Below are 27,216 nucleotides of genomic sequence, written 5' to 3'. Positions count from 1 at the left end.
ACTTCTGTGTTTCTAAGTTAACACTTTAAAATGGCACTAACACACTGGTGACTCTCACAGTCACCAGTGGTAAAAGCATTTGGAACATGGGAGAGAGTATTGAATGAGGAAAGGAAGCTACATACAGTAAGTCTCAGTCCTAGTAGAAAAGAGAATGACAGGCATCAGCACTGTTAACCATCTCAGTGCAAGCTGTTGGTATTTGAAAGGGGCCTAAGGATGACCATCCACATTCCCATCAAAAACCACACAGCTGATTAGACAGCAGTTTGTGACCACCCATACGTGAGTGCCTCACATGGCCCATGCATGGGTATCTTGCTGGGCTGAACACTGTTGTGGTGCATAGGTGCTAGAGTTGGTTGGGGCTGTTAAACTTTTTCCCTCCCAGTGCAGCTTACATAGCATTTTCTAGTACCATGGAAGCTACACCCCCCCAGGAAAGGAAGCTTTCAGGTTAGATACAACTCAAAAGCATCCAGGTCCTGTGGCTTATGTGTTTGGTATCTTTAGCAGTAGGGGTGTGGCTGCATCTGGAACCCATTAAAACCCAAGTGGCTAGGTACTCTGAGAGGGATTTTCTTTATGGTGCCCTTTAGGGAGAAGACCCGCCCTAAATCTAGATCATTGGAAGTGAGAAAACCATTCTGAATCTGGGCTGCACCTTCTGGTGGCAGCCTACAGACAAAGACACGGAAGCAGGAAGTTTTGCTTTTCCCCTGCTTGCCCTCAGAGGCAAGTTCATCTATAATTCCTTCACTGCTATTAGAATGTACTTCTTCAGGATTCCAACTCAGGCCGAAGACCAGCCGACAGAACAAGCCTCATTGATGAAATCAGGTCTCGTTGATGAAATTACTGGATTCTTGGCCTTTCTATCTATTGGGAGCTAGTGATTATTGAACCAGCTGGACCACAGCCTGTATACCCCCTCTAATAAATAACCGCACGCATGCCTACATGCACACACACATACACACATGTGCATTCCGTTCTGTTCTTCTAGAGAACCCTAACTAACCAAGGAACCTACCTTCTATCTCTGGGAGGCAAACAAGTGCTATGTCAATAAACTATATTATTTTGGGAGTCACTATGCTGACCAACCATCCAAAAGGAGGCTTCTTGTGCCTGGTACTGAGGGCTTTGTTAGTATATTGTTACTGGGGGGAGCCTGTCACTCTAAGTGGCATAACTTCCTTTAAGACACACACACACACACACACACACACACACACACACAGAGTGTTCATAACTTTTGGTAAATATAAAATAGTATGATTCCTTGAGGCTTTATCCAACAACCTTAGTATTATCTGTTCCTTGTCTCTCCTTCTCCCTCGACCCTCCCCAGTTGGAGTCCCCTCCCCACTTTTTCATTTCTCACTTTGTATCACTTATCTCTTACTATTCACCTCTCAATACTCCCATCCTGACCCCCAAAAGAAAGCAGTCATGCCTGGCGACTAGAAAGGTAGCCAATTTCCTGGGCTAGTGAGGTCATAACCATAGAAAAGAATCCACCACTGCCCCTTTTCCAGAGCAGCATAATTCCTTACAACATTCTACATTGTATTCTTATACCCAGAGGTAATTGTAGCTATTGTCCATTATATCTTTATACAAAGAGGTAAGTATAGCTACTGTCCTTCTAAGATGCTTCTTCTTAGATCAAACAGAGACCATCACAGAAAACTACAAGTGGAAACAATAGAGAGGCCATAAGATCATGGAGAGCCCAGCCTCAATAGAAATGTCTGTATCACAGCTCCTGCAGATAGCTCAGGCAATAGTGCAGAAGAAGGAATGGAAACATCCTAAGAGTCAGAATACCAGGACCTCTGCTGTGAAACACTCTCTCTTAGAAATGACTACATAAACAAGACCAAAAACAACGGCAATATCAATACACATGCTTACACAGAAGGGGAAGAATCTCACAGGGTCCCACCTGCCCCTGCCCAGAGGACAGGAGGTAACTAATGACTGCTGGGAATGGGAGAATTAGCCTCTCTCAGAGATGAGCCCCCTTATTGGTTATACAATACAGTGATCACCCAGGAAACCAGGTACATAAAAATAATAAAAATAACTCATCAGATGATTGTATTTTTATAAGTGTGTGTGTGTGTGTGTGTGTGTGTGTGTGTGTGTGTGTGTGTGTGTGTAACAATAATAATCAAAGAAAAATAGTTGGGGGTGAGTACTGGAAGGGTCTGGAGAGAGGAAAAAGAAGGGAGAAATTATACAATTCTATTTCAACTAAAATGCATTGAAAAATAAAACAAAAGTTAAAAACAAAAACAAAACCAGACATCTGAAGGAACCAAGAGGAAGCTCATGGCTGATACCCAATCTGTAGAGACTGAGAACATCAAAGGGCTGACAACATGCCTTTGTTCTCTAGTTTGCACAGGTGTCACTCTATTTGTTCTCCTGTTGCACAGGAGCTCTCCTGACATAGCAGTGTCCCAAAGGTCCCCAAGAGCCTTTGAAAGACAATTCTAACCTCAGAAAAGTCCTTACTGTAACTTCCTCCACAAAGTGAAGTCAGACCACCCATAATCAACAGACCCTCAGAGAAGGCAAGGCACTGCAGGTCTACCTCTGTGGATACAAAAGAACTCGCACATGACAGAGATTCTGCTCTGAGGCCATGAAAATATCCCTCTGCAGCTAAGCTAGCTCTAGTCTACTGCATTGTGTGTATAGAATAATAACACTGGTGGTCAGTCAGTCATAGACTCTGCCCTTCTGGGCTCCATCTTATAGTCATCAAGACAGCAATTTTAAATTCAGGTGTGATTTAACGGTTTATCCTCTTACTTTTTGACAAAATGTTTAAATTTACACTTATTTCTATAAATGACCAACACCACTTCAAAAGAAAAAAAATCAAGGCTTCTGAATATATTTAAAAATAATAAGATAATGCTTAAAACAATCCTGCTATAGTTTTAAAACGCTAATCCCAGATCAAATTCCTCCAGGAGACCTATGCAACACATTGTCTGATAATTCTCTTAAACAATGAGGGAGCCATATAAGATGTTACAAGGTCACGTGACCCTTCCATGTATTCCTTGGACTCTGCAAAGTGTTTCGATTTCTACTACATGCAATGTGGATCTATAGGATTCAAGTTCCCCCTAACTCTGAATCTGCATGTGCCAGATACTACTGCACCATTCCCAGCCTGTAGAGTCAAGCCCTATAAAGCTGTAAGCACAGTGCATCTCTGAGACATAAAGCTAACAAGATAATGATGAAGATACTAGCGCTGCAGATGTAGCTCAGTGCTTGTAGACTTGTACCTTGGGTACCAAACCCTAGATGTGATCCCTGGTGCTAGGAAGGAAAAAAGCAACCTCCTGTCTGTCTTCCCACTTCATCATGGAAACTGATATCCAAGTCTTCCTTCTGCATCACATCTCTCCTGCAGTTCCATTTTTCAAAACTCAGAGAATGAACAAAGAAATACAGAAGGCAAAGCAAGGTCAACTGGGAAAATTAGCTGGTTCATACAAAAGAACATTTCAGAACATCGACTCAAAGAAGGAAGGAAGGAAAGAAAGAAAGAAAAGAGAAGAAAGAGAACCAGATTATTTATTTAGATGCTATGTGTTCCAGATGTGTTTCTTCTCCTCGCAGGTGTTTTTCTGCTTAATAAACACCACATCCAAGCAGGGATGCAGTTGGGGCACTGAATCGCTCCACTGGGACTATGCTTTGCTGTTGCTCTTAACTGTTTTGAGCTATTTTTCAATCGGGCAGCCACAACTGAAATCCTAAGAGCATGGGCTTGGCAGAGCAAGGAAGAAAAAGTGCAGTCCACAGATTTGTTTCTTCTGCTTCCACAAAGCAGAATCTCATTTAAAATATGCCCTCAGCTTGTGTCATACTGTAGCTGTCAGAAAGAGTCACTCTGTTCCTCTTCGGTACTCCGAACATAAAGTCTCTCGTGTAGTGGGAAGTTCTATAGCCACAGGAAGCCATGAGGCAAGGTCACAACTGTTCAGATTGTATCCAGTCAGAAGCATCACTCAATCTGAAACTTCGGCATCAGCTGGATGGACGTTTGGGGAGGCAGACTTGGAAAAGCACACAGGAGGAGTTTGACTTCACTGCCAAACTCACTCCCAGGACATTGGCTAATTAATTATAAAAGCTTTTTCAAAACAAATTCAAGCTAGCCTGGCAACCTGTTTTTCCCACCCAGCCAGAGGAAAAATAGGTTATAAAAAGAAAGAAGGGGGGGGAAACCTAGGTTTATTGTATTAAAACAGGTTACAGAAATAAAACCTGGGGTTACCATAGCTTCATGTACTTGCAAGTCTGATTTTCTTTTGCCTTAAAAGGCTTCAAACACTTTTGCATGGGAAGCATTATCTCTCTTTTACCCCATCACCCCTCCTCCATGTCTGATGGACAAGACTGTGGGTCAGTTTAAGGTCCTCTTCCAGCCGCTGGAAGGAAGCAGGGAACAGAAGTGCTTTCAGAAGAAAGACCTCAGTTGAGTGGGTGACAGCTATGTTTGGGTGGATAATTTCACTCAAGAGATACCCATTAACCTGCATTTGCTAGCTTTGAAAAGAGAATGAGTAAAACCCCTGAGCTTGGTCTTCGGTCATCACCTTACCCTCAGCCTCCGTCACTCTGAGGAGCTGCAGGGAGGCTAAGAAGGTGGATTCCAAGAACCCAATCCACACAGGTTTTTTATAAAAATCAACAACCAAAGACCATGATGCTCCAATGTATTCTGATCCTTGAAGCAAAATTTGATGTAATTCTCATTGTAAGCTAAGGAACTTCCTCTACATACACCCAGGTTTGAAGAGATAACGAAATAAGAAATGTCTCCCAGTCAACAGTTGCCAGCTGCCTGTTTACAAATTTCTGGCAAAAGACGGTTGTCCCCAATAAAAGAAGTGTTACTCAAAAACGTATCTGCCACATATGTCTAGCTCTAATTGCTGTGGCCTTATCCAAGTTCAAATCCCCTGTCAAGGGGCACGAATAATTAGCGCTCCTCACTGAAAGCGGAATGGAGGAGCCACAGTAAGCTTTAGAGAAAATTCTAAGGGTCCAAGTTCCACCACAGGTGTGTACTCACCAACAGACTCACAAGCAAATGCCCACTCTCTGACCATGTCCAGAAGAGGCAGAAGAAAGCAGAGAAGCTAATCAGGTCAGGGTTCATAGAGAGAGGTCCAAGGAGTCAAGAGTGAATATCAGGGTCATGTGGAGGGGGTCACCAGTTTTCAGGAAGAGGACTCTCCCAGAAACACCAGCAGATAAAGATAAGGAAGACACGAGATCTCAGGGAAGTGTCCAACTCTACTTGCTAGAAACCTATTCTGCTTCTAATCCACGGGGGAAAGGAGGGCAATGATACAAAAAGCATATGGAACTGACAGAAAATGGGAAGAAGAGATTAGCTGCAGAGGTTCTTCTAGAGATCCGACCTGGGCAAGTGAAGGCCTTCTGAGGAAGGGCCAATGGGAAGGTTGAAAGACTCCACAAGCCATTTCATACTTAAGAGAGTAATTTCACCTTTCCTGTACTTTTGAGAATTCACCAAGGCCTATAAAACTCTGTCATTACTACAAGGACTGCCAGTTTAAAAAGAACACTGTCATAAATATTGCTTTTTGTAGAAAAAAAATGGCAAAGTAGGAAAAAAAATTACCAAAGCTACCTTACTTAAAGAGACAGAGATGAAGAATAAGGTCACGGGAATGATAGCGTTAGTGTGCTAAGCATGAAGCCAACTGGGACTGTGTTCTGTGTTATATCAAAGGACACGGAAGGAGGTTATACGAGCAAAAACCAGATGTTTGCTTTTCTGACATATACATTAAGTACTATTTTTTTCCAATTAATAGAGGGGAAAGCCAGGCCCATTACATACCTAGCCAGTTTTGAAACAAGAATTAAAGCCATATTTTCTCAATTCATGTCCCCTACTATTTATCCTGTAACTCAGCCACAGTGTGTGTGTGTGTGTGTGTGTGTGTGTGTGTGTGTGTGTGTGTGTGTTCAGAGGTTTGTATGTCGACATCGTTTGTGAATTTTGGCAATGTACAGGGGAAGAATTCATGTGTGTTTATATTTATATGTGTGTATGCATACATTTGTATGTGTGTATGTGCATGTGTATACATGTGTATGTGTTTGTGTACATACATATATATATGCATGTGTGTATTTGTGTGTGTATGCATGTGTGTGTGTATTTATGTGAAGATCAAAGTTTGATACTGGCCGTTCTCATAAATCACTCACAATTTTTGAGCCAGTTTCTCTCATTGAACCTGAAGCTCACTTATGTTACTGGACTGGGAGGCCAGCAAACTCCAGGAATCCTCCTGCCTCTACCTTCCCAGTCCTAGGATCACACGTGAGCTTAGCAGCACTTGGCCATTTTGCTTTTAATATGGGTGCTGGGAACAGAACTCAGATCATCACCATATGTGCACAAAGAACATGTCACCAAATGCTCCCTTCATTGCTTTTAAAACATGGAACTTTCATTTCTTTGAAGTCTTGAGACTTTTTTCACCAGGAAATATCAATAATATTACTCTGTTGAAACATAATCTCTCTGTAGACACCCAGCCAACAAGGAAAATGACTCAGTTTACACCATATTCTTTTCAAAAGAAAAAAAAAAAACAGCAGTGATCCAAACTCTCTGCTCTTCATTGCAAACAGACACTTAGAATATGTGCTCACTAACAAATACAGAGAGAACGGATGTGACATTAACATTACCTTTGCCTGATATACCTCTCCTCCCCCAGATTGCCAATCACAGGCATGTCTCAGCCAGCTTTCATGGTACACCAAAATACTTTTTCATAAAATACCCCCACTTAATCCCTACAACAAAGCCAAGGTAGAGCTTATTAGTATGCACAGGCTTGGCCAAAACTACAGCTCAAGGGACAGGAGAACGCACTACAAGGCCAAGAGTCACCTACTTCTCTGAGTCAGCTCACTTCCTTCCTTAGAAAAAGATCAAACTCCGCTCCTCACATAATGGTAGTCCATTTTAGTGGTGACAACCACACTCTCTAAGCCAACCCAGCATCACTTAAATACATGGTCTGTCTTAAATCTCAAAGAAAGGAAGTCTCTGCTTACCTGGTCCTTCTCTGGTTTATCAGAAATGTCATTGAGACTGGAGGATGTCAGATTCCTGTGGGTCATGGCTGGACTACCTGAAAAAACACAAGTGAACTCTGATCAGAGACTTCTTTTCTTGAGTACAGGCTTTGGGTGAGCATCTTCTAAACACTGGGAGATGAAGATGAGGATGGAGAAGAGCCTTTGAACCACATAACCTCCCAGAGAGTTCTCCTGAGTCCAGGCTGGATTATAACATGGCTAAGTGGAAAGTATCTAAAATCCCAGATACGTCATCTTGCTGCCTGCTTATGTCTCATGTCAAGTTAAATCATAAAGCATCTAACCCAGGAAGTATAAAATCCCATTTCTCTAGCTGATCACTTATCTCGCTGTGTTTTACACACATCTAGTCTACTGGCCCCCTTTCCTTTGCTTTTGACACACAGACATAGCTCCTACCAATCACCAACAGAACCAGTCCTGGGGACATGCCTGGATGTCCTCTCCCCTTGGCCTCGGCCATCCTTCCAAGCACACCACTCTCTGAGCACCCAGAAAAGCTATCTGTACTCCTCTGTCTGGCAGACATTTGGTCACAAATAGTTCCCCTTGTGGGTATCTGGCCCAGAATCCCCAGTCTTTGCCTCTTAGTAGTCTTGTCATGGGCTCCCTGACCACTATGCACGCTAAAATCAAGAGTTGACTTTTTTCCTCTGTAACATGCTAAACTTTTTCAAGTAGCATGAAGAACTAACTGTACAGGGCATATGACATAGTACCAATCTCCCAACAACAGCTAGAGGTCAAATCACTGGTTCTATCTAGTCATTCCAGATACTGTTAGACACAACAGAAAGGATGAGCAGAAGAGCAGTGGGCTAGCAAACTGCACGGAGACCATGGTCCTGGGTCCTGGGCTTCCATTTTGCAGTGGGACCTGAAATTTCTAGGTGTATGAAGCAAAAGAGTAACTCTTCAAAGCAAGGTGCTTGAGTCAACCGTTGCCTGGTGCTGAGCCATGCACTTCTTATTAATTCTCAATGATCTGACTCAAACAAGTCTTCCCAGCAAGAGGGCGAAGGTTGAAAAGCACTGAGTTCAAGCACAGCTTACTCTTGGCTTGAAACCATTCTTCATAGACATGAATTCCTTCAGAAAGAAACCCCAACACACAAAGTTACAAAAGACCAAAATCTGCATCTAGTAAGTTAATGTCCATGTACCAGCAGCTCTTTAAATAATATAATCTCTTTGAACCACAACGTCAGAAAAGACCTAATGTTCCCAGCCAGGAGGACGGGGTACTTTCCACTCGGCTGCATTTCATTGAGTAAGCATGGCCTAGATCTCTTAAATCCTTTACCTGGCAGAATGTTTTATTCTAGGAAAATTTGAGCACGGGGCATTATTTTTAAAAAAAAGTAACATCTGACAAAGTGTTTCATAAGCAAAATTACAGGAGTTGTGTGGAAGGAGTAAGGCAGCGTTTTATGCTTTGAACTGCATGCTAAAGTTCTAGTGTCCACCGGATTCAAAAGGTGCCAGGAACAGACTTGAACACCCCCAGATAATGCTAAGATGGAAACTAATGGGAAGGCGGGAGGCTTGTCTTTGTGTTTTCTTAAAAAAAAGAAAAAGAAGAAGAAGAAGAAGAAGAAAGAAAGAAAAAAAGCTGGTCATTGTCACTACCTGGATGAGAGTTCTAACTGAATGAGAAATATGAACAATATATCCCTAATCAATGAAGGCTGGGCAATCTAATCTCACACATGCAAGTTAGGTGCAGTCTTCACTGATAAACAGGTCAGACTGATTTCTAATTAGTACATTCATTTTATTTAAGTGGTAGTAATGACATCATTTGAAAACTAAATAAATTAAATCCCTTGGGTAACAGACTAAGGAAACTGATTTGCTTTGGAAATCTAGGATAAACATTGTAAGGCTTATTTGAACCCATAGCTGTCCTCTTGCCACAAAGCCTGACTAGTTAAAAGACAAAACAATGGGCTTGTAATACAATGGTAAACTTGATTGACATAACAATCTTGCCAAGGAAACAAACCCAGTCTCACTCCTCACACCTATCCTGTGGCTAATCTCTAGGCATTCTTTGCAGGGGGACAGAAAAAGGCACAGTGTGAAGAAGGATGCAGGAACCAGAGAAAGAAAAGGCTGGTGTTATCAATAAAATCCACTGCCCCTCATAAACTTCATTTAATTTCTAGTAATAAAAATAATTACTATGAATGCTCAGATTCATAACACATTGTAACAGCTCCAAGGCCAGCAAACCTAGGACACTAGGTAAGATGCTTGAGATTGTTGAATCTGTCCCTCTCTCTTTCCCTATCAAATGCAACACCCTCACTCCCCAATACCTGCAACCAACCAAAAGCTTCCCAGTACTCTGTCTCCATAGTAACCAAAGTGAAGACCCAGGACCCATAACATCCGCATCTACTCATTAGAACCCAAATTCTGATGGTCACTCCACACAAGCTCCAACAAAACTCTGGGCATGGGACACAGAAAAAGGAGTTTTATCTAACCTTCCAAGTAGCACTGCAGTGTGGTAAAAATGGAGAAACACCGCTCAAAATGAAAATTCATCTTGGCAGGCGGTGTGTGCTACCGGGAATCTGAGTTGATAGCACATCTGAGAGGGTAAAGTCAGAGGTATCATTCTGGCAACTTGCCCTGTTGCAAGCCACCACTGTCACCTTGCCTATCTCAAGAAAAGCATTAAATCAGCAACTTCACTACATAAACACACACACGCAAAAGAATATTTGGCTTTTCTTCTGATTCCTCACCTGTACAACCAAATCAATAAATAACTTTGTTTTGAAATTTTACTTTGACCACAGAAACACATTACCAAAACCAAAGAAGACAGAGCAAGAGTCAAAAGAGATTGCAAATTAGACTGGATGTGGGAATCAGAAATCTGTGTGTGGATTTTAACAAACCTAGGAAGCTGTTACACAACAGGCTCCTAACAATGAAGTATTGTGTACATTTTGCAACAGATATGCAACAGGACATGTTGTCAGAATAAATCAGTGCTCTGTATTGAAAGTTGGAGCCTGCACTACATGATCATTACACTGTAGTACTGAGTGAGCAAGGGAACTAGAGAAAACTAGCCCCTTCTTGCACCAATGATAATACAGAAGCATATCCTTGAGTTACCACTTTTGGGGATAGGTGGTAACTTACTTAAGGCTCCGTTCAAATCCTCTTTCCAGATAAGATCCAGGACATTCAAATGTCTCAGGATTGTTCTTGGCCCAAAGGAAATGTTGCTTCTAAAGCGTGATTTTTAAAAAGGGAAGACCCAGCCTTGGATACACAGTCATAACTAATTTCCATATCACTGTTTTCTGGCTATGAGGAAAAGAAAGTGGTGGAGAATCACATTTCCAAGCCGTTTCACACAGTCGAAAATGGTTTCATTTTTCAAAGTACCCATTTGGCAGGTACATACTGTTTCTATAAAAATTAATTACACTCTGTACTGTTTGAAAATCGCTGTTATACTTTAGTGTATGTGTAGCGATTTTAAAAGTCCTTTGCAATTATATTTATTAGATACATTAAAAAGAAGTGAAGAAATGCATGGCATAGGGAAATATTTAAATGTGTGCATAAAATGCAAATATTTATATAATGCGACAAGAGATTACCCCCCCACACACCCTTCATACCCACATAATAATCTAATAAAGTACAGAGGACAAGCTAACACAGGATTCCATAGCCTAGGAACCATTCTGGATTCTTCGTTCTAATGAGCAAACAATTTCATCATAACAAAACAAACAAAACAAAAAACCCACAAGTCCTAAGAACTCACAGGGTATTGCCTGTAATCCTAGTAGGCTGACGCAGGAGAATTCCAAGTTTAAGCCAGCCTGGCAGTCTAGTGAGAACTGTCCGCCAAATAAATAGTAAAGGTTGGAACTATAGATGAATAATGTTGTATTTGACTGAATTCAATCCCTAGCACTATAAATAAAAATAAACAGAGTTTTGAAAATGAATAAGTGAGGTAGCTTATATATTATAATAGACACATAAGTAAATCTAGGTAATCAGAATTCACCAAAAATTCAGAGATATGAATCTGATTTACACTGCCACAGAAAAATTTAGTTTATTTTTTTAAACCCCATATTTTGTCCCTAGCCTTTAGAATTACTGGGAAGTAGAAAACCCTTTAGGGTGGAGGGGTTAGTAAAAGGAAATTAGGTCTTTGAAAAAAAATCTCTGTAGGAGGTATGCACGCTGCCACATGATCCTGCCATGATGTCATGTCTGTGCTGCCATGGGCTCAAACTCAGAGCTCAGTGACTTGAATGGGGTGGGCCTGATGACTCTCCCCTCCTCTGAGCTTGTTCTTTGTCACAGGGAAGGGACATCGCCCAAGCTTAGATGGTTGGCATGCTCTGAATGCTCACTGACCCACTACCACTCCCTGCGGAGCAGGAATTGCATACCGCAGTTTTCTTATCAGTTCTGGAATGCTCGGTATCACTTGTACCACTCGATGTATACACACATGAACTTCAAGGATGGTAAGTTCATCACCACATGGCAAAGAGTAAAAGCATAATTTAAACTTGGTCCCTCTGAACCTCGGCTCCCTGAAAACTTCCCTCTACAGTATTCGGATCAAAAACATAAACGTCATCGTGTCTAGCAAGGAGAAAAAGTGCTACACAGTGACAGTGGAATATGTAAGTCAACTTGACACAAGCTGGAGTCATCAGAGATGAGGGAGCCTCAACTGAGAAGATGCCTCCATAGGTAAGACCCAGCTCATAGGTGAGACATTTTCTTGATTAGTGATCAATGGGGGAGGTTCCAGCCCATTGTGGGCAGGGCCATTCCTGGGCTGCTGGTTCTGGGCTCTATAAGGAAGCAGGCTGAGCAAGCCAGTAAGCAGCTTCTGCCTCCAATATCCTGCTCTGTTTGAATTCCTGCGCTGATTTCCTTCAATGATGAGCAGGGTTATGGAAGTATAATCCAAATAAAACGCTCTCCTTCCCAGCAAAGCAGACAGAGTACTAAGAGCAATAGCAATATGATTGTGAGGCAGTAAAAGTCCATGCTTATGGATGTCCTCATTCATGGTCAGAGCCTAGTGCGTAAAATTCCATACTGTGCGTGCAAACGATGCTCTGGCATTAGTTTTCTACACTGCAGTTACTACATTTGCAATGGCTTCCCATTTCAACCACAGAATAAAAAGGAGTATAATAGCACCCTTATAATGACAGAGACTGAAAAAGTCTAAAAGAAATGGTCTTGTTTTCTATGACAGCAGGTTATCCAGAAAAAGAGATTTAAAAAAAAATAAAGAAAGAAAAAGGTCTGTGAGACCTCCATTCCCAGGCCCCACTCTTCACATAAAATGTAAAAATCTGTAGAGTGTAAATATTAGACTAAGGAAAGTCAAAACTTACCAGCCATGTAGAGTTCTTTGAAGGAATTTCATAACTAAGAAGGATCAGTTTGCATACCATTTTCCAATTCTTTTGTTTACACAATTTTATTGTTTGTTTGTGATTTAACATAAATTTTAATCCCCAAACCAAGGCCCTTATACTGACTTGTTCACAGGTCTAACCCAGAGTATGATTGCATTTCATAAATATTTTTAATAAATAGTGAGTGGGTTGTTTGACCTCCATTTAGAAATACTATAAAGACAACCATGTTAAATCCATGTCTTATGGGGGAAGGTGTTCACCGTTATGCACTCCCAGAAGCCCTTAGGACTTGGAAAAGCTTGAAGTAAACAAGGAAGGAGTGTGTAAGGGGCTCAGAATCCACAGGGCGAGACAAAGATAGTGCCACTGTGGCCAACGTCTGTCTGTCTGCTAGCAGCACAATGAGAAATCAGAAGGAATGGAGAGAAATTTGCAATGGAAAACCAAGGAAGTGAGAGGAAAGGCAGATATGGGAAGTTCCACTAAAGACAAGAGAGCCTGGGGCAGAGAAAAGCCAGGGCATCTGAAATGATTCCAAGCACATGGCCAATGTAGGTGTGGTAAGTTTGGTAGAAAGAAGAAGACATCAAAAGACTCACATAACTACCAAAGTAAGAGTGAAGTTCAGCCAAAAGCTGAAGTCATTCATTCTTAAGGTGTAGAGCAAGGCCTTTATATGGAGAGCTGGCTGTAGACAGAGGTCAGGTGACAGTGTCACACACACACACACACACACACACACACACACACACACACACACCAGCTTCCACAAGTCTTGCTCTTTCACAGACCACTCTCCACTCCTTCAAATCTTTGCTACCAACCCTGTGGCTGATCTGTTTAAGTCCAACTCCTGTGCCCTGGTTTTCCCTGCTTTAAATTTCCGACTACTTGTGAGGTTTCCCTAGGTCCGATGTCAGACATTTCAAAGTCAAATACTCAACCAGAAAGAGCAAAAGTCCTTTAATTCATGATGACTCCGTTCTAATAATGGTGATGAGTACTTCGATTTCACTGTGATCTAGAGTAATTTTTTAAGTATTTCAAATTCCGTCTGTCTCCCCTGCCCCCCCCCCCCCCCGTCTCTCTCTCTCGCCATAAAACCATTACTCAGGCAACAAGTAATGAGAAATCAACATAATTAGATACCACCCTAAATGGAAACTACTACAAATACTTTATGGCACTTGCAGTTCCGGTGGTCATAAGCAATTGTTATTGCAATCCTCTCTGTGTGCCTCACATGCGCATATCCATGCACAGCTATGCGTCCCAGCCCGTATGCACATATGATGTCAAGCAATGCACACAAAATTGAATCCATCCAAAAATATCAATAAAAGTATGTACAACAACTATGACCTTCATATCTCACAAAAACAAAGTCACAGAGATGTCCTGAACATCTCTGGGGAAGTAAACAACCAACAGTCAGGATAGAACCCCCTCAGAAGCAAGATGCAAGACACAGGCTGAAAGGGACAAGTTAAAAGTCCCACAGCCACACTGAACACTACCTTAGTGTGTAGAAGACTCAGCACAGCCAGCACATCTACACTTGGGTGCTCTTTGCTCAGGAGCTCAGTGTTTGGGCCTCAGAGCAAAGCCCTCTGAGTTCCAGAACTTACAGAAGTCTTGGGGACAATATTTCCTGCCCACTCTAATTCAAATGTTCCTTCTTAAGATGGATGGACAATGGAAGCCCAATGTCTGCTCATGCCTGAATTTCCACACTTGGGGCCATTCTTAGCTGCACAGTAAGTTCAAAGCCAGATAGACTTTAGTGAGATTCTATTTAAAATAATCAGCAGAAATTTCGTAGAAAATTCGAAACTTTAATGTACTCTATAAATAAAAATAAACAAAAAAAATTGAGAAAAACATTTAACTTAGAAAACTTAAAATAAAAATTCTTACTAGTTTATAGAGATCTAAAATGATTTTATGTCTATAACAGAGGCAGAATGCTCTAAAAAAGGAGATCAAAGAAAAGTCTTAAAATAAAAGCACAATTGCTTTAAAAAAAAAACTCAACATAAGTTAGAAAGAATAAGAAATCTTGCAAAAGGCAAAGAGAACAAAGCCAGAACATGTAGAGAAAAGATCAGACACATAGAAGATGAAGTCAATAATATCAAAATACAATCAAAGGAAATGTTATTAAACAAGAACAAGAATAAAGATGGAAAGGCCATCATCAATAATAAGCTAGGCTAATGGGAGTGCTTCTTCAGATCACGAGGGCCCCTCAACACAGGTGCATGCACACACACACACACACACACACACACACACACACACACCAGCTGAAAAAAATAAAATAGCAGAAAATAATCTCCCCTATAGATGAATTCTCATAAAACTTCACAACACTGAAAATGAAGAGAATACCCTCCTTTCCCTACCTGGCATCCGAATGCTGGGTTTTCTTAAGCATCAGAAGTGAGTGTTTCATGTAGAAGATAATATCAGGCTCTTAAAAGAATTCTACAGTCATTCCAAGTCAAAAACTGACTGGGAAAATGATAAAGGAAATCTGGGGCTAAATGCTCTAAAAGTGTTAATACTTCTTGTTAGCATAATTTACCAAAATGAGGAAATAAACTAAAGAAAAGGGAGTTGTCATCTTTACTCAAGACAGCAAGAGAAGTCAGTGACAGACTATCCACCATGCAGCAGGCCCAGGCAACAGTTGACAACTATGGCACAGGGAATGGGAGATAGGGATGGAACAGGAGAAGGAGAAGGGAACAGCCTGGCTGAAGGTACTACCAAAGCATCCTGCTGATTACTAATATCCTTGGGATGTGAGCTTAACAATATAATAACAGACTTTTTTCTCTTTTTTTAAAATCAATGTAAAGGCTGTACACTGGCTCAGTGGCTAAAGGTTGCCTGAGCCTTGAAACCTGAGTTCAGTGCTAAGCACCTATACAAGTGTGGAAGGAAGGAGGGAACCAACTCCACAACTGTCCTCTGGATTCCATGTACACACTGCATGCACACCTCCGCCTTACACACACACAAACACACACACACACACACACACACACACACTGAAGAAAATTGAGTTTTAAAAAATTCTCTTCTAGTGACAGCTTAGAATAAATAGTCAAAAAAAAAAAAAAAAACCATACTTAGGGAGCTCGTCGGAGCCTTAGCCTGAACTATGTAAATGTCGCCATAATATGAATTCTATTTAGGGATTCTCAGCATCAGATTCAGCTGACATAAAGCACTGCACTGAATGGAAGGACACAGGGACGTAGATGTGATTAGTACTGACAACAGAATGTAGAGGAGCGATGACAGAGTCCGGCAGCGTCGCAGTGAGGAGAGGGAAGAGGGAGGGGACGGACGCTAATGTCCTTGACAAGAAGTCAAAACATCCTGTCAATCTTGCTACACAAGGAAACAAAAGCATGAGGTTTTTTTTTACTCCAAATTACAACAGTTGTTTATAATGGAACTGATAATAATAGTCTAATTGGGAGAAGGAAGTATATGAATAATATTTCCCCCGTGTGGAGTACATTAACAGACAATATCTACAACTGAAAACCCCATAGAGACATGAAGATGGCCGTGAAAAAGGTAGAAGACAAAAGGAAAAGCCACTAAGTATTTGCTGCAAAGACAACCCTGGGAAGTAGGAAGATAAGAGAGAGCCATTTGCTCCTCATTCAAAGTGCTTTGGATTCTGGCATGAGAGTGGGTGTGCCTGCAAACACAGCACTTGGGAGGCTGAGGCAGAAGAGCTGTAAGTTCAAGGCCAGCCTGGGCTATATAGTGAAAGCTCCCTCAAAAGCAAAATCAAGAAGACCAGGATAATGAAGAAGTCTTTCTGTATATTTCAATTTGATAAGATTTTGAGATAATATGTTAATAAAAGTATATCACAAACACATTTTATGCAAGCATTTATTAAATGTGTGAGTATCATGAGAGCCAGTAGGAACACTGACTACTGGCCAAATTTAGATCTCACTGAATTAAATCAAACATGGAGACTGATCATTTTATAGAAAATAGAATTATATTTTAAATAGTTTAACATCCTCCATGAAATACTATTTATGTAATTTTAAAAAATTATAGCTAAGGATATTTTCCCACCAGCTCTGTCTGAATTGTCAATGATTCTAATCTGTATCATTAGTCAGCAAAACCCCTTACAGCTGAGAAGTATGTGCATGTGTGTAAGGCAAGCCATTTTCACAATCCTATATCTGAGGCCAAATAAATATTTAAGTGTGGATACAGTGGCTGAGCTTATGGAGGGAGGGATGGAGGGAGGGAGAGATACACACAGAATGATAGAAGCACACACTCTTTGGGCCTATGTTTTCTTCTCTTGTTTATGAATCATGAAACTTAGGAAAGACAGTGATAATGGCTGCCACATACACTCACTCCCCATGCCTTCCAGACACCATTCTGCTTAACTGACTTCAGGGTAGAGCCAATCAATACCAGCCACCACCACCCCCCAATAGGAGTGGGGACAGAAGACACAAATGCCTTCAAGCTCACATATCCCTAGAGGCTCTCAAGATTAAAGTGCCTGAAACCTAAGAGGATGAAGTAAGGAAACGTGTCCATATGCTTGCTTTCAATAGAAATGACAGCTAGGGTCCAAAGGTATGACAACCCCATGGCCTTCAGTGACTCCAGAGATAACTTGGGGAATTCTGGTCTAAACTACGGTCTAGTATTATGTTCTTACTTCTCTGTGCATGTATGCATGTGCGCGCATGCTACTGGAGATTGAGACCAGGGTCTTGAACATGCTAGGTAAACACCATGATTTTCTAGTTGAAAAGCAAAATCCTCACAGAGCTGCTTGAGCCTCTCTGTTGGAAGTGTCCTACTTCTAAGTCATATCTGTGTATCTGGTTTTAGGAAGCTCTAAAAGGTATATGAATAGTTCACTGCATGACCCATCCATGTCTGATGTTCACTGACCACTATCTTTTTAACTGGGTCAGGGGTGGGAAGAGCTAGAAGAGTCTGAATGGATGGTGAGTCACACTTCACTTCTCCAGGATAAGCCTACTAGACACATTCAGAAAGAAAATTTAAAGACATATCAGCATGGAAGGATGGAAAGAAGATAAAGTTAGCATATGATTAGAAAATGAAACAGTAACTCATGATAAGACTGCTATAAGCAATACACAAAGAGGCACATGAGTTAGTTTCCTGCACGGGTGTTCAATAATTGGTAGTTTTGTTTTCTTTCTGTGATCTGCACTGACCTCCAGGGACAGTCAGCTGGAATGGCCATAATTTGGGTTGCGTATCAACTCATCATTTAGATTTTTCCAGATGAGTACAAAGAACAAGTTCATGTCCAGAGGTGGGACTTGAAGCTGTCTTAGTCATCAGAAAATGAGCACCGAGGGCCTGAAGCACTCAAGGAACCTTTATGATCCATCGCCGTACAGGAGATGTATAGTCACATCAGGCTGAGTGCTCGACTACAGAGAAAGCTTCTGCGTGATAGACAGCTTCCATCAAAGCGACAGATGCATCACTGAGGATAAAGGTTATCAGTAGTTATTTGCTAAAGAAACTCATACATACCCATACATGCTAGGATTACAGACAGGAAATGCATGTCTGTAATCCTAGCTATTCAAGAGACTAGGGCAAGAAGATCCCATGTTTGAGGTCTAATTGGGTTGCAGAGCTTACTCGAGGCCAACCTATGCAACATCATGAGACCTTTCCTCAAAATAAAGAATAAAAGTGTGGGGGACTCTAGTTCAAGAGTAGAATAGTTGCCAAGCATGTATAAAGCCTGGATTTAATCCCCAGTAGAAAAAGAAAAAAAGGAAGCAAGGAAGGAGAGGGGAGGGGAGGCAGGAGGAGGCAGGAGAGGACTGGAGAGAAGAGGAGGGAAATCTAAACAGATGGACCTACCTTACTTCCATACAACACACTGTAGGTTTACCAAGTTCTTCAGGGATTGGTTTGTGTGTGTGTGTGTGTGTGTGTGTGTGTGTGTGTGTGTTCGTTTGTTTGTTTTTAGTTTCAGCTGTTGTGGCACTGAGGTCTCAGACTGCTCAGGCTAGCCTCATTGTGTATCCAAGGATAAAGTCAAACTTCTGATCTTCCTGCCTCCCCATAAAAGTGTTAGAATTATAGGCGTTCATTGGCACACTATGTTTTATGTGGTACCAGGGATGGAAGCCAGAGCTTCATAAATGATAAAGCAAATCTCTACACAACAAGCCTCATCCCCAGACTCAGGTACAGAAGTCCTTTAACGGCTCTTACTGACATCTTCTGCAGGGAGATGGTGGGGTTTGCTTCCCTTCTGACTCTGACTATATTTCCTACTGAATAGCACAGAGGAGAATAAGGTGGTTGGCAAAAGAAAAAGTGGTAGAACACAAGAACCATAGCACAAAAGATAAAACCCAGACACAGCAGAGACCTGGAGAACGCTTTCACCTGGTTATGCTGGTTAAAGATTGCTTAAACCGGCGGACAAAGGTAATTTCTACAAATTCCATTTTCTGTGGAACCAAGACAAAGAAACAGAGAGAAAAAGGAGAAACACATCAGGAGTAATGTGAATGAGTTTCACATGTTACTTAAAATTTCCTCCCAGGAAGTGCCAGAATTTCCTCCCAGGCTCATTATAAAGATCAGGACTACAGTACAGAGGGTACAATAATTTAGACATCTCAGTGTCTCTCGGGAAGCCTGGAGTCCTGATTGTACATGTGGCTTGTAGGATCACAATCAAAGGGCAGAGAGCTTTCTCACCAGGCTAAATTTCTCTTCTCACTAAATATTGCCAACTTCCCAATATCTGCATATATATTTTTGGTGACAGGAAATTTTCCACTTAATGAAGTGACCCATCTAATCACAATAAACTTAATTATTATAGGGGATCTATGGCCATGATATCCTAGCTACACTAAAATGTGCATGAACTAAGGATTTATTAAGAATATAACATCACGCTACCAACTGAAACGTTCGCATACTCATGAAGAGGTAGTGTCCACTGGACTACACATAATGTCTATCAGCCCTCTTTGAAGGCATGTGTATTTTCTCAAAAACTCTTAAGAGCTAGTCACTGATGTCTCCATCACTTCCAAAAGCAAGTGTGCAAAGGCCCCATATAATGCATCCTCATTCAAAGGACCATGTCTTCACCAAGCAGCTTTGTGGTCTGAATTTAAGAAAACTGAAGGCTGTATCTGATCATGGTTTACTTGGAAAATAACTGGATTGCAAAAATACCCTCCAGTCTCACCCAAAAGTATCAGGAACCTAAAGTCAATATCTTCTTCACAGAGGCTCATTCAGTGGACCTAGAGCTTTCTTCTACAGTAGCAAAGCAAAGCCTACCTTTCTCTACATAATTCTAGTAAGCCAATTCTATTAACCAGCCAAGGTTGGGCAACTCGAGACCTCCTGTTACCATTATGTGTTGACATCTAAAATGGTTTTCTGGGTTCTCATCCTTCTCCTGTTATGGGCTTTACATGTCCTACAATACAGCCGTCCTTTTCACTCTGCTTTAGGATAGTTTACCACAAACATTATTCTTGGTAATAAACAGGTCTGCTTGGTAGCCTCCAGAAGACAAGCATGTGCCTGCAGCTGTGAACTAGCAGTCTGAATAAATAAAATAACACCATGAAACTATCTGTATGCTTTTTTTGCTTACAGATTATAATGTACTTCCCAGAAATATAGAAAAAAAATATTGCAATAGATGTCCTTTTGGAATTGGGTAAACACACTATGCCTCAACACTCAGGAGTAATCCCTTAAACCAAGAGCTTATAGCAAACATGTATTGGAAGAATTGTTTCTTCAACTAATGCTTTTCCTAAAAGAAAGTGCTCCTTTAATTGGATATAACCTGTTTTTCCTCAAAAGGGTGTTGGGTGTTATTCTTTCTCAGTACATCACCCAGACCATATGCTTACTTGTAACCACGTTACTACTTGCAGAACACCTTAGAGTTTTTGGGCTTTCTAAGTAAACAATCTGCCACAGGTCACAGTGGTGCCCATTGTGGTCCATATCCCAGCAGTTTTCCTAGAATGTGAAGAATGGCCTTATAAAAACAGCATCACAGAAAAATGACGCTTGGATGGCTGTCATTGAAAACAACCAGGAATCTTGTTTCTTAACTCAAAATAGCAAATACAGTAGTTAGTGAGCATAGCTACCTGTTATCAGAAAGGACAACGCATGGCTGAGGGGAGGCCGAGGAGCTGATAAAATGGGGAGCAGAAGAAACTAGACAGAAAAGGTGCCATCAGGACTCGCAAGAAGACCAAGTCTACCTCTGGTCCTCCCACTGATGGGTAGCACAAACACTCCCTACCAGTGAAGGAGTCAACTCAGACCCTCCTGGTTACCCTGCTTGCTTCTCACCTCACAACCGAGAACAAGCTGAGAATGGCAGAAGCCCCAGTTCAATCCCTTCAAGGCCAGGGACCTTGGATGCACAATTCCACTCTTCTCTAGACCACTGTTGCTTTAGCCAAGGGCATTCGACAAGCAGGTACCAGCTCTAGAAGCTTCTGGGAAAAACATCAGTCAACTCCATTCACATTTTCTCATCATGGTGTCACACCTAACTTTCAACAGGCAAGGAATGCAAAGTCCTCATACGTGCTCAGAAAGAGAAAAGATCTGGAATATTTACTTGCAAAAACCCCCATGACTACCATAGTATTTAGATTCACTAAGCAACCAGGGCTTGGTGGAAACCATCTTGCATAAATGACCGTCATCATAGTTGCCTTCCTGACATATTGAGTCATCTTAGAATGGTCCCGGTGAGCAAGTAGTAAAAAACTCTGTGTATATGTATCATAAGTGTATATGTATACCAACCCATTTTTTAAAAGGGGAGTCTTGGATTTGATAGAAAAGCAAGGTACATACTCAAAGGAGGAATTGGAGGAAGAAAAATGAAGGGAGGAAATATTAATTATATTTTCACTTCAAAAATTAGTTTAATGATTAAAAGCAATGATTATACTCCAACCTATGAAGTATAATCGACAACCGATGGTCCAATACTACCTTCATACTGCCATCACCATTAATGAATGAGTGAAAACCTAGCATCTATCAGCAAGGAAATAAATGTGACTTTGAGAAATTTGTCATTAATCATTATAATGCTTTTTTTTTTTTTTAGAACAGCCAAAACTAAAAGGTTCACTTCAGCTAAACAGATACTGTCCATTCTGGTTAAACACATGCTACCTAGCTACTATGCTACATCTACTTCCCTCTTGCTTTCAGACTATAAGCTTTTAAAGATGATCCAAAGATCTTCTCCAAGCCAAGCAGAGTAAACAACAGGGGTAGCAGTGTTGTTGAAAATGCATGGTTAACAAGTACTTAGTCACGCAAGGCATCAGAGGTGGATGAGACTGTCCAGTCCAACGTTTACTGACACCATGCTTGGCGCCAGACGTACAAAAATAAATGGGATGCATTTCAGGCTCCTTGGGTGGCTTTGTCAGCAACGAAGGAAGCATAAACATTATGATGTAATGAAAGATCAGCAGAGGTGGGGGATGGGCATAAGGGCATGAAAGAGGGAAATGTTTGAAGGCGGTGGGAAGGGGTAAAAAAAAGTATGAAAATGGGGGACCTTGTTGGAGGAAATAAGACCTCTAGTAATAGATTAAATCTAACCACATCAGTGTGGGCATCTGGAGAAGCATGAATAACTGATAGACTGAAAAGCATGCATCAAGTTTTTGAGACCTAAATTATTTGAGGTTATAATGCAAGAAAAGAAAAATAAAAAATGGTTTATGGAGTTCAACAGAGACCAAGTTAAAAGGCGGCACAGCCGACTAGAGGATCTGGGCTTGATCTTACCGTTAACAGCTAGACTGGGCCGTGTGAGCCTGGACTTACAAACAGTAGGTTACTTCCTACAGGGTTCTAAGCATATCAATACGCCATACTGTAGCATAAGTGATAAGGATGTGTGTCTGTTGGGTATTGTGAAGGGTGAATCCTGCAAAGTGTGGACAAAGGCAGGGGAAGGAAGAGGCTACTGAAATGGTCCCCACAGGACATTAAGGACTTGGAGCAGAGCAGAAGAAAGCTGCAGGCAGTCTTCAGAAATGGGGCCTTGACCTTGCAGGTTGAATATTCAAATTTACAATGGTCCTAGAACCCAGATCTCAGTTCTAAGAAGTAGAATAGCCTAAAGTTTTACAGATAAAGGGACAAACAGACATCTATATACAGGGTCTTGGGGGCTTAGTAAGAAGACAGATAAAGGTCTACAGAGGTAGAGGATGCTTTAAAAGGCAGGAGCAGAAATGAAATCTGAAATTACGAGGACAAGTATAAACAGCAGACTTTCAGCTTCCCACAAGGAGGAAAAGCCCTGTTTCTGAAGATTCTGCCAGCAATTTTCATCTAAAGTATAATTCCACTGCTTGCTGCCAAGAAGAAATTTTATTATTAACTTTGAAATTGATATCCACAACTAGAATATTGCATTTGTTTTTCCGAATGACTCCCTCAATCGCATGTGCACAGACATGCTAATTCAAGTGGTTAGGTTTTTCTGTTGTCTCCAGTAATTAAATCCAGGCATTGTTTGGCCTAATAATAGAACTTTATTGTGTTGTTTGCATGGAAGACTCTCCATCAGTGTTCAAAGTAATCTAGTCCTACCTCACAAGGCCCCTGTAAAGCCACAGCCACACTGACTCTATAGTAGTCCTTCACCTGGTAGCTTCCTCATCATAAATAACTTTCATCTTCCATCTATGAAACACAACAGTGAGACCTCGGCATCTGCCTTCCCGGCTTCACAGTGCTCTCAGCTATGCCAAGAAGGACACCTGCAAAGTCAAGGCTACAATTCTTGTTGGGATTGAGTGGTTATCCACCATATGGAACCACTGCATACGATCTGAATCTACAGCTTCCGAGAACATGATAGTATAAGCACTCTCAAAAAGCTAGATGTAGACACATGGCTCATAATGGCAAATGAATGTCCAGGACAGTGGCACGTGTGTCATTGCTGGGAACAAGCAGTGGCAACAGCTTCATCTCTGTATGTCTCTTACACCTGTCACAGTGATTACGGAAGCACAGATTGTGTGTGGATCCTGTGTGGGATGCTAAATGCAGCTGATGAAAATCCACATTGGATAGACAGTGTCATAAATATGAAAAAACAACCCTGTTATGGGTTAAACACACAGGAAAAGAAAGGAAGAGAGGAAAAATTGAAAGTAATTACCTGGGCCCTAAACTACTAACATTTAGCACATCAGTAAGTAAATAATAATAAATAATAGAAAATATATCCATTCATTAACTACAAAATAATAAATGTAGAATATAAGTAACTTCTTTCATGGAAAACAATTTTTTTCTAAAACAAGAAAAGATTATCACTCACATTTTTATAAATTTCTTTACTACATGGCTTTATGAATTGCAATTGGCTTCTTACATTTGCTTCTGTGTTCCTTCTAATTAGAAGTACTGCTTTGGTTAAACCATATGAAAAAACAAAACAAAAAAAAAAAAATGGTACTCTTTCAAACTCCTGGGAATGGGTATAAGAAATATTCAGAGCTCCTGAAATCCCATTTGGAAATCAATAGTACAGGGATCAGGAAATGCTTTAACTGGCAGATAATAACTATTTCAAGTTGTGTGGGCCCTGTGATCTCTGTCGCAGCTACCAAACTCTGCCGTCACCGCATGGAAGCAGCCATAAATGCATGAAGATTAACAAGAATGGCCTTCTTCCAACAAAACATTTTCGAGACAAATCAGCCATGGGCTAGTCTGTTGCCTCCTGAGCTAGAAGATATCTTAGTAGAGTAAACAGAAGGTCCTACCCTTAAGAAATCCATGGCAAGGCCCAGAGAAACAGTTCAGCAGTTAATAACACATACTGCTATTGCTGAGGGCCAGAGTCTGGTTCCTACCATCCCTGTCAGGTTACTTACAACTTCCTATAACTGGAAACCAGGGTCCAATGCCCGCTTCTGGCCTCCACAGCACCTACATACATGTACACATAGTCATACACATAATTAAGAATTAAAATAAGTCTCTTTCTTTTAAGAAAAATACATCAATACCATAAAGTAGAGCAAACTCGATATTGATAAGGAATCTCAAAAAAATTACTTTTAGAATCCAGTACCATCAAAGCATCCTGTAAGGAAGAAGGCTTTAAGGATAGCACAGACCCCAATGGAAACGCAGTCGTTGAGAAGAAAGCTTCCGGAGAAAGGAGAGTACTCAAAGCTGAGCAAGAATTCAAGACAAGGGCATCAAGAGAGAATTACCTAGGAGACCTAAGAAGTTGGTAAATTGTGCTGAGCTGTATTGTATAGACCGAGAAGTACAGTGTGCTTAAACAACTGCAGGCTGCTGTCCTATGGGCCTTGAATGCCAGGCTCAGAGGGTTGGATGCTGTTCAAGATGCACAGAGGAGCCACTGGCCACTACCACACAGGAATGTGTGTCATCACCCAAGTATAAGCAGACAAGTAGGAGGCAATGCACTGCAGTGGATTAGTACAAGACTAACTGTAAAGTGACCCCAGATAACAGGCTATTATATCAGACACAGGATGAAGCTTGAAGAAGCAAGTCCTCATCAAGGATAGTAAGACAAAGACAGGCAACCTGACAGAGGTGGTGGTGAACAGATTTGGGGGTTCACAAAGTGGGCTCCCCAGTCCCAAGCCAGAGAAAAGAGAAACAGTGTAAAGAGTAGTGAAATCAGGAAACCAGACAGACTTGATGGTGAAGACAAAAGTTTTACGATCAACACATCATCCTTTTTGTCCAGCACCAGTTTGAATCGTCCCAATTGCAGATTCCTATTTTAGGGGGAAAAAGATAATGAAAAAACTATTTTATAATTTCAGCAAGGTGTCAGATCTCCCCAGATGTGTCCTTCTTGAAGCCTTTTCCACCCCTAGTACTCTAAAACAAAGCAGACTTCCTAATCTTCTCTCTCCGTCATCATTCTGTAAACTGTTTAGAATTGGTATGTATTTTAGTCCATTGTGGATTACAATATGAGGTGTCAATCAAAGAACTCCTGAGACTGCTTTCAGAAACTCGGGGATACACAGTAACTAACTCCTTTTCAGAAAAGTAGCTCAAGCCTCTCTGTATTTTTAGAACTTTGTAACTTGTTACGCTTACATTTTCTAATGTCTTCCCTTAACTAAAGAAGCTAAAGATGGATGTCAGGTTGTTGAAAGATTTTATTCCCTGTAGCCTTTTGAAAAGTGTGCCTAAGATAATTACAGTGAGAAAAGTTTCAAAGTTAGACATGAATTTCTTTCAGTTTTGCAAAGCCAAAATCCTTAGGTGAAACCATATAGCAAGTGGCCCAAGTGATAGTCACATTCAGGAATAAATCAAATATCCAAGGTTTGGTGAAGGAAGGCCAGGGGGTGAAAGGGAAATGTCTGGACTTGGGAGAAGGCAGTGCAGTGGCACACAGCTCTAATGTGGTTGTTACTCTCCAGGCCAGAGAAAGGCTGAAGGAGGCCAACTAAAAATGTGATAGCATAGCAGAAATTTAATAATGTCAGCCCCCAGTGACGTAAATGTTCTAAGATGGAGACAGCAATGCCTGATGGAGGGGGAACTCTGAATGGTTGTGTTTCTTCTGTACACCCATCACCGTCTCCCAGGAATATCCTCTCAGCACCGTCCTGGTTAAAGTTCAGAACCCAATCCACCCCAGACTCATTCGCTTATGCTGACACTGTAAGTTTTCCCTCCATGACATCATCATGCATTATCCCTTCCTTCCTGCTTCTGCGGTCACAATCTAGCCTGGTCTTTAATTCCCTTCATTGCTGGTCTACTACAGTGGATGCCCAACTCTCTCCTGTTCAAAAACCAAGGATGGTCACACATCCCTCTGCCTTGATCCACAATTCTCCCCATGCTACCTCCATACTAAAAATCTTTCCAGAAGCCTCCACAACTGGGCTCAAGTATTTTACCTGAACTCTTCAGTGTCAGATGTTTACATCTTCTTTGTAATTGTGGACATCAAGCTCTGTAATAGTTTTCTCTCAACCTATCATTGGCTTTCGATGTATTTTCCTATTTTGCATGTCTGACTGTGCTTTCCTCGGATAAGCATTTCAGCATTTGTGACCCGTGCCACTAACTCGCTTAGTAATTTACGCATGGCTTCTCTAAACCCTGTCCAGGGGGTTTCATTCCTCCTTTGCCATCATCACAGGTGAACTGAGAATTCAGGAAGCAGTTCTTGAAACTGACCTGCTGGAAGTGTGCACTCTGGACAGTCTACCGCTTTCCTCAAAAAGTTCCAAACCCTTTGAGAGACATTATAGTCAGAACATCATATTTCAGTTTAGTCAATGCTCCAACTTGTTTTACTGCGTTCCAGATATGTCTTTTAAGAGAATTAGAAAAAAAATAAGAAAGACAAGTCTCACCTTATGATTAGTTCTTTAAATTTGGGGGTTACTATGTGATCGACTGTAATATGGACCAAGAGTCTTCAGCCACGGGGTTTTCAAGAGCAGTTGCTATC

The 27,216-nt window shown here is 41.2% G+C and overlaps 1 protein-coding gene across 1 annotated transcript in view; it reads right to left on the bottom strand.

Moving 5' to 3' along the window:
• The window catches only part of Slc4a4 (solute carrier family 4 member 4), a 385,548-nt gene that overhangs the window by 131,210 nt on the left and 227,122 nt on the right, over positions 1–27,216 (bottom strand). Inside the window, 1 exon segment of the mRNA XM_076938759.1 lies at positions 7,147–7,223. Within this exon segment, the coding sequence (XP_076794874.1) occupies positions 7,147–7,223 (77 nt within the window).

The sequence above is a fragment of the Arvicanthis niloticus genome, chromosome 7 (assembly GCF_011762505.2).
Source record: "Arvicanthis niloticus isolate mArvNil1 chromosome 7, mArvNil1.pat.X, whole genome shotgun sequence".
Classification (NCBI taxonomy): Eukaryota; Metazoa; Chordata; class Mammalia; order Rodentia; family Muridae; genus Arvicanthis; species Arvicanthis niloticus.
The sequence above is the reverse complement of the archived record's forward strand: the minus strand, read 5'-3'. Positions and strand labels throughout refer to the sequence as shown.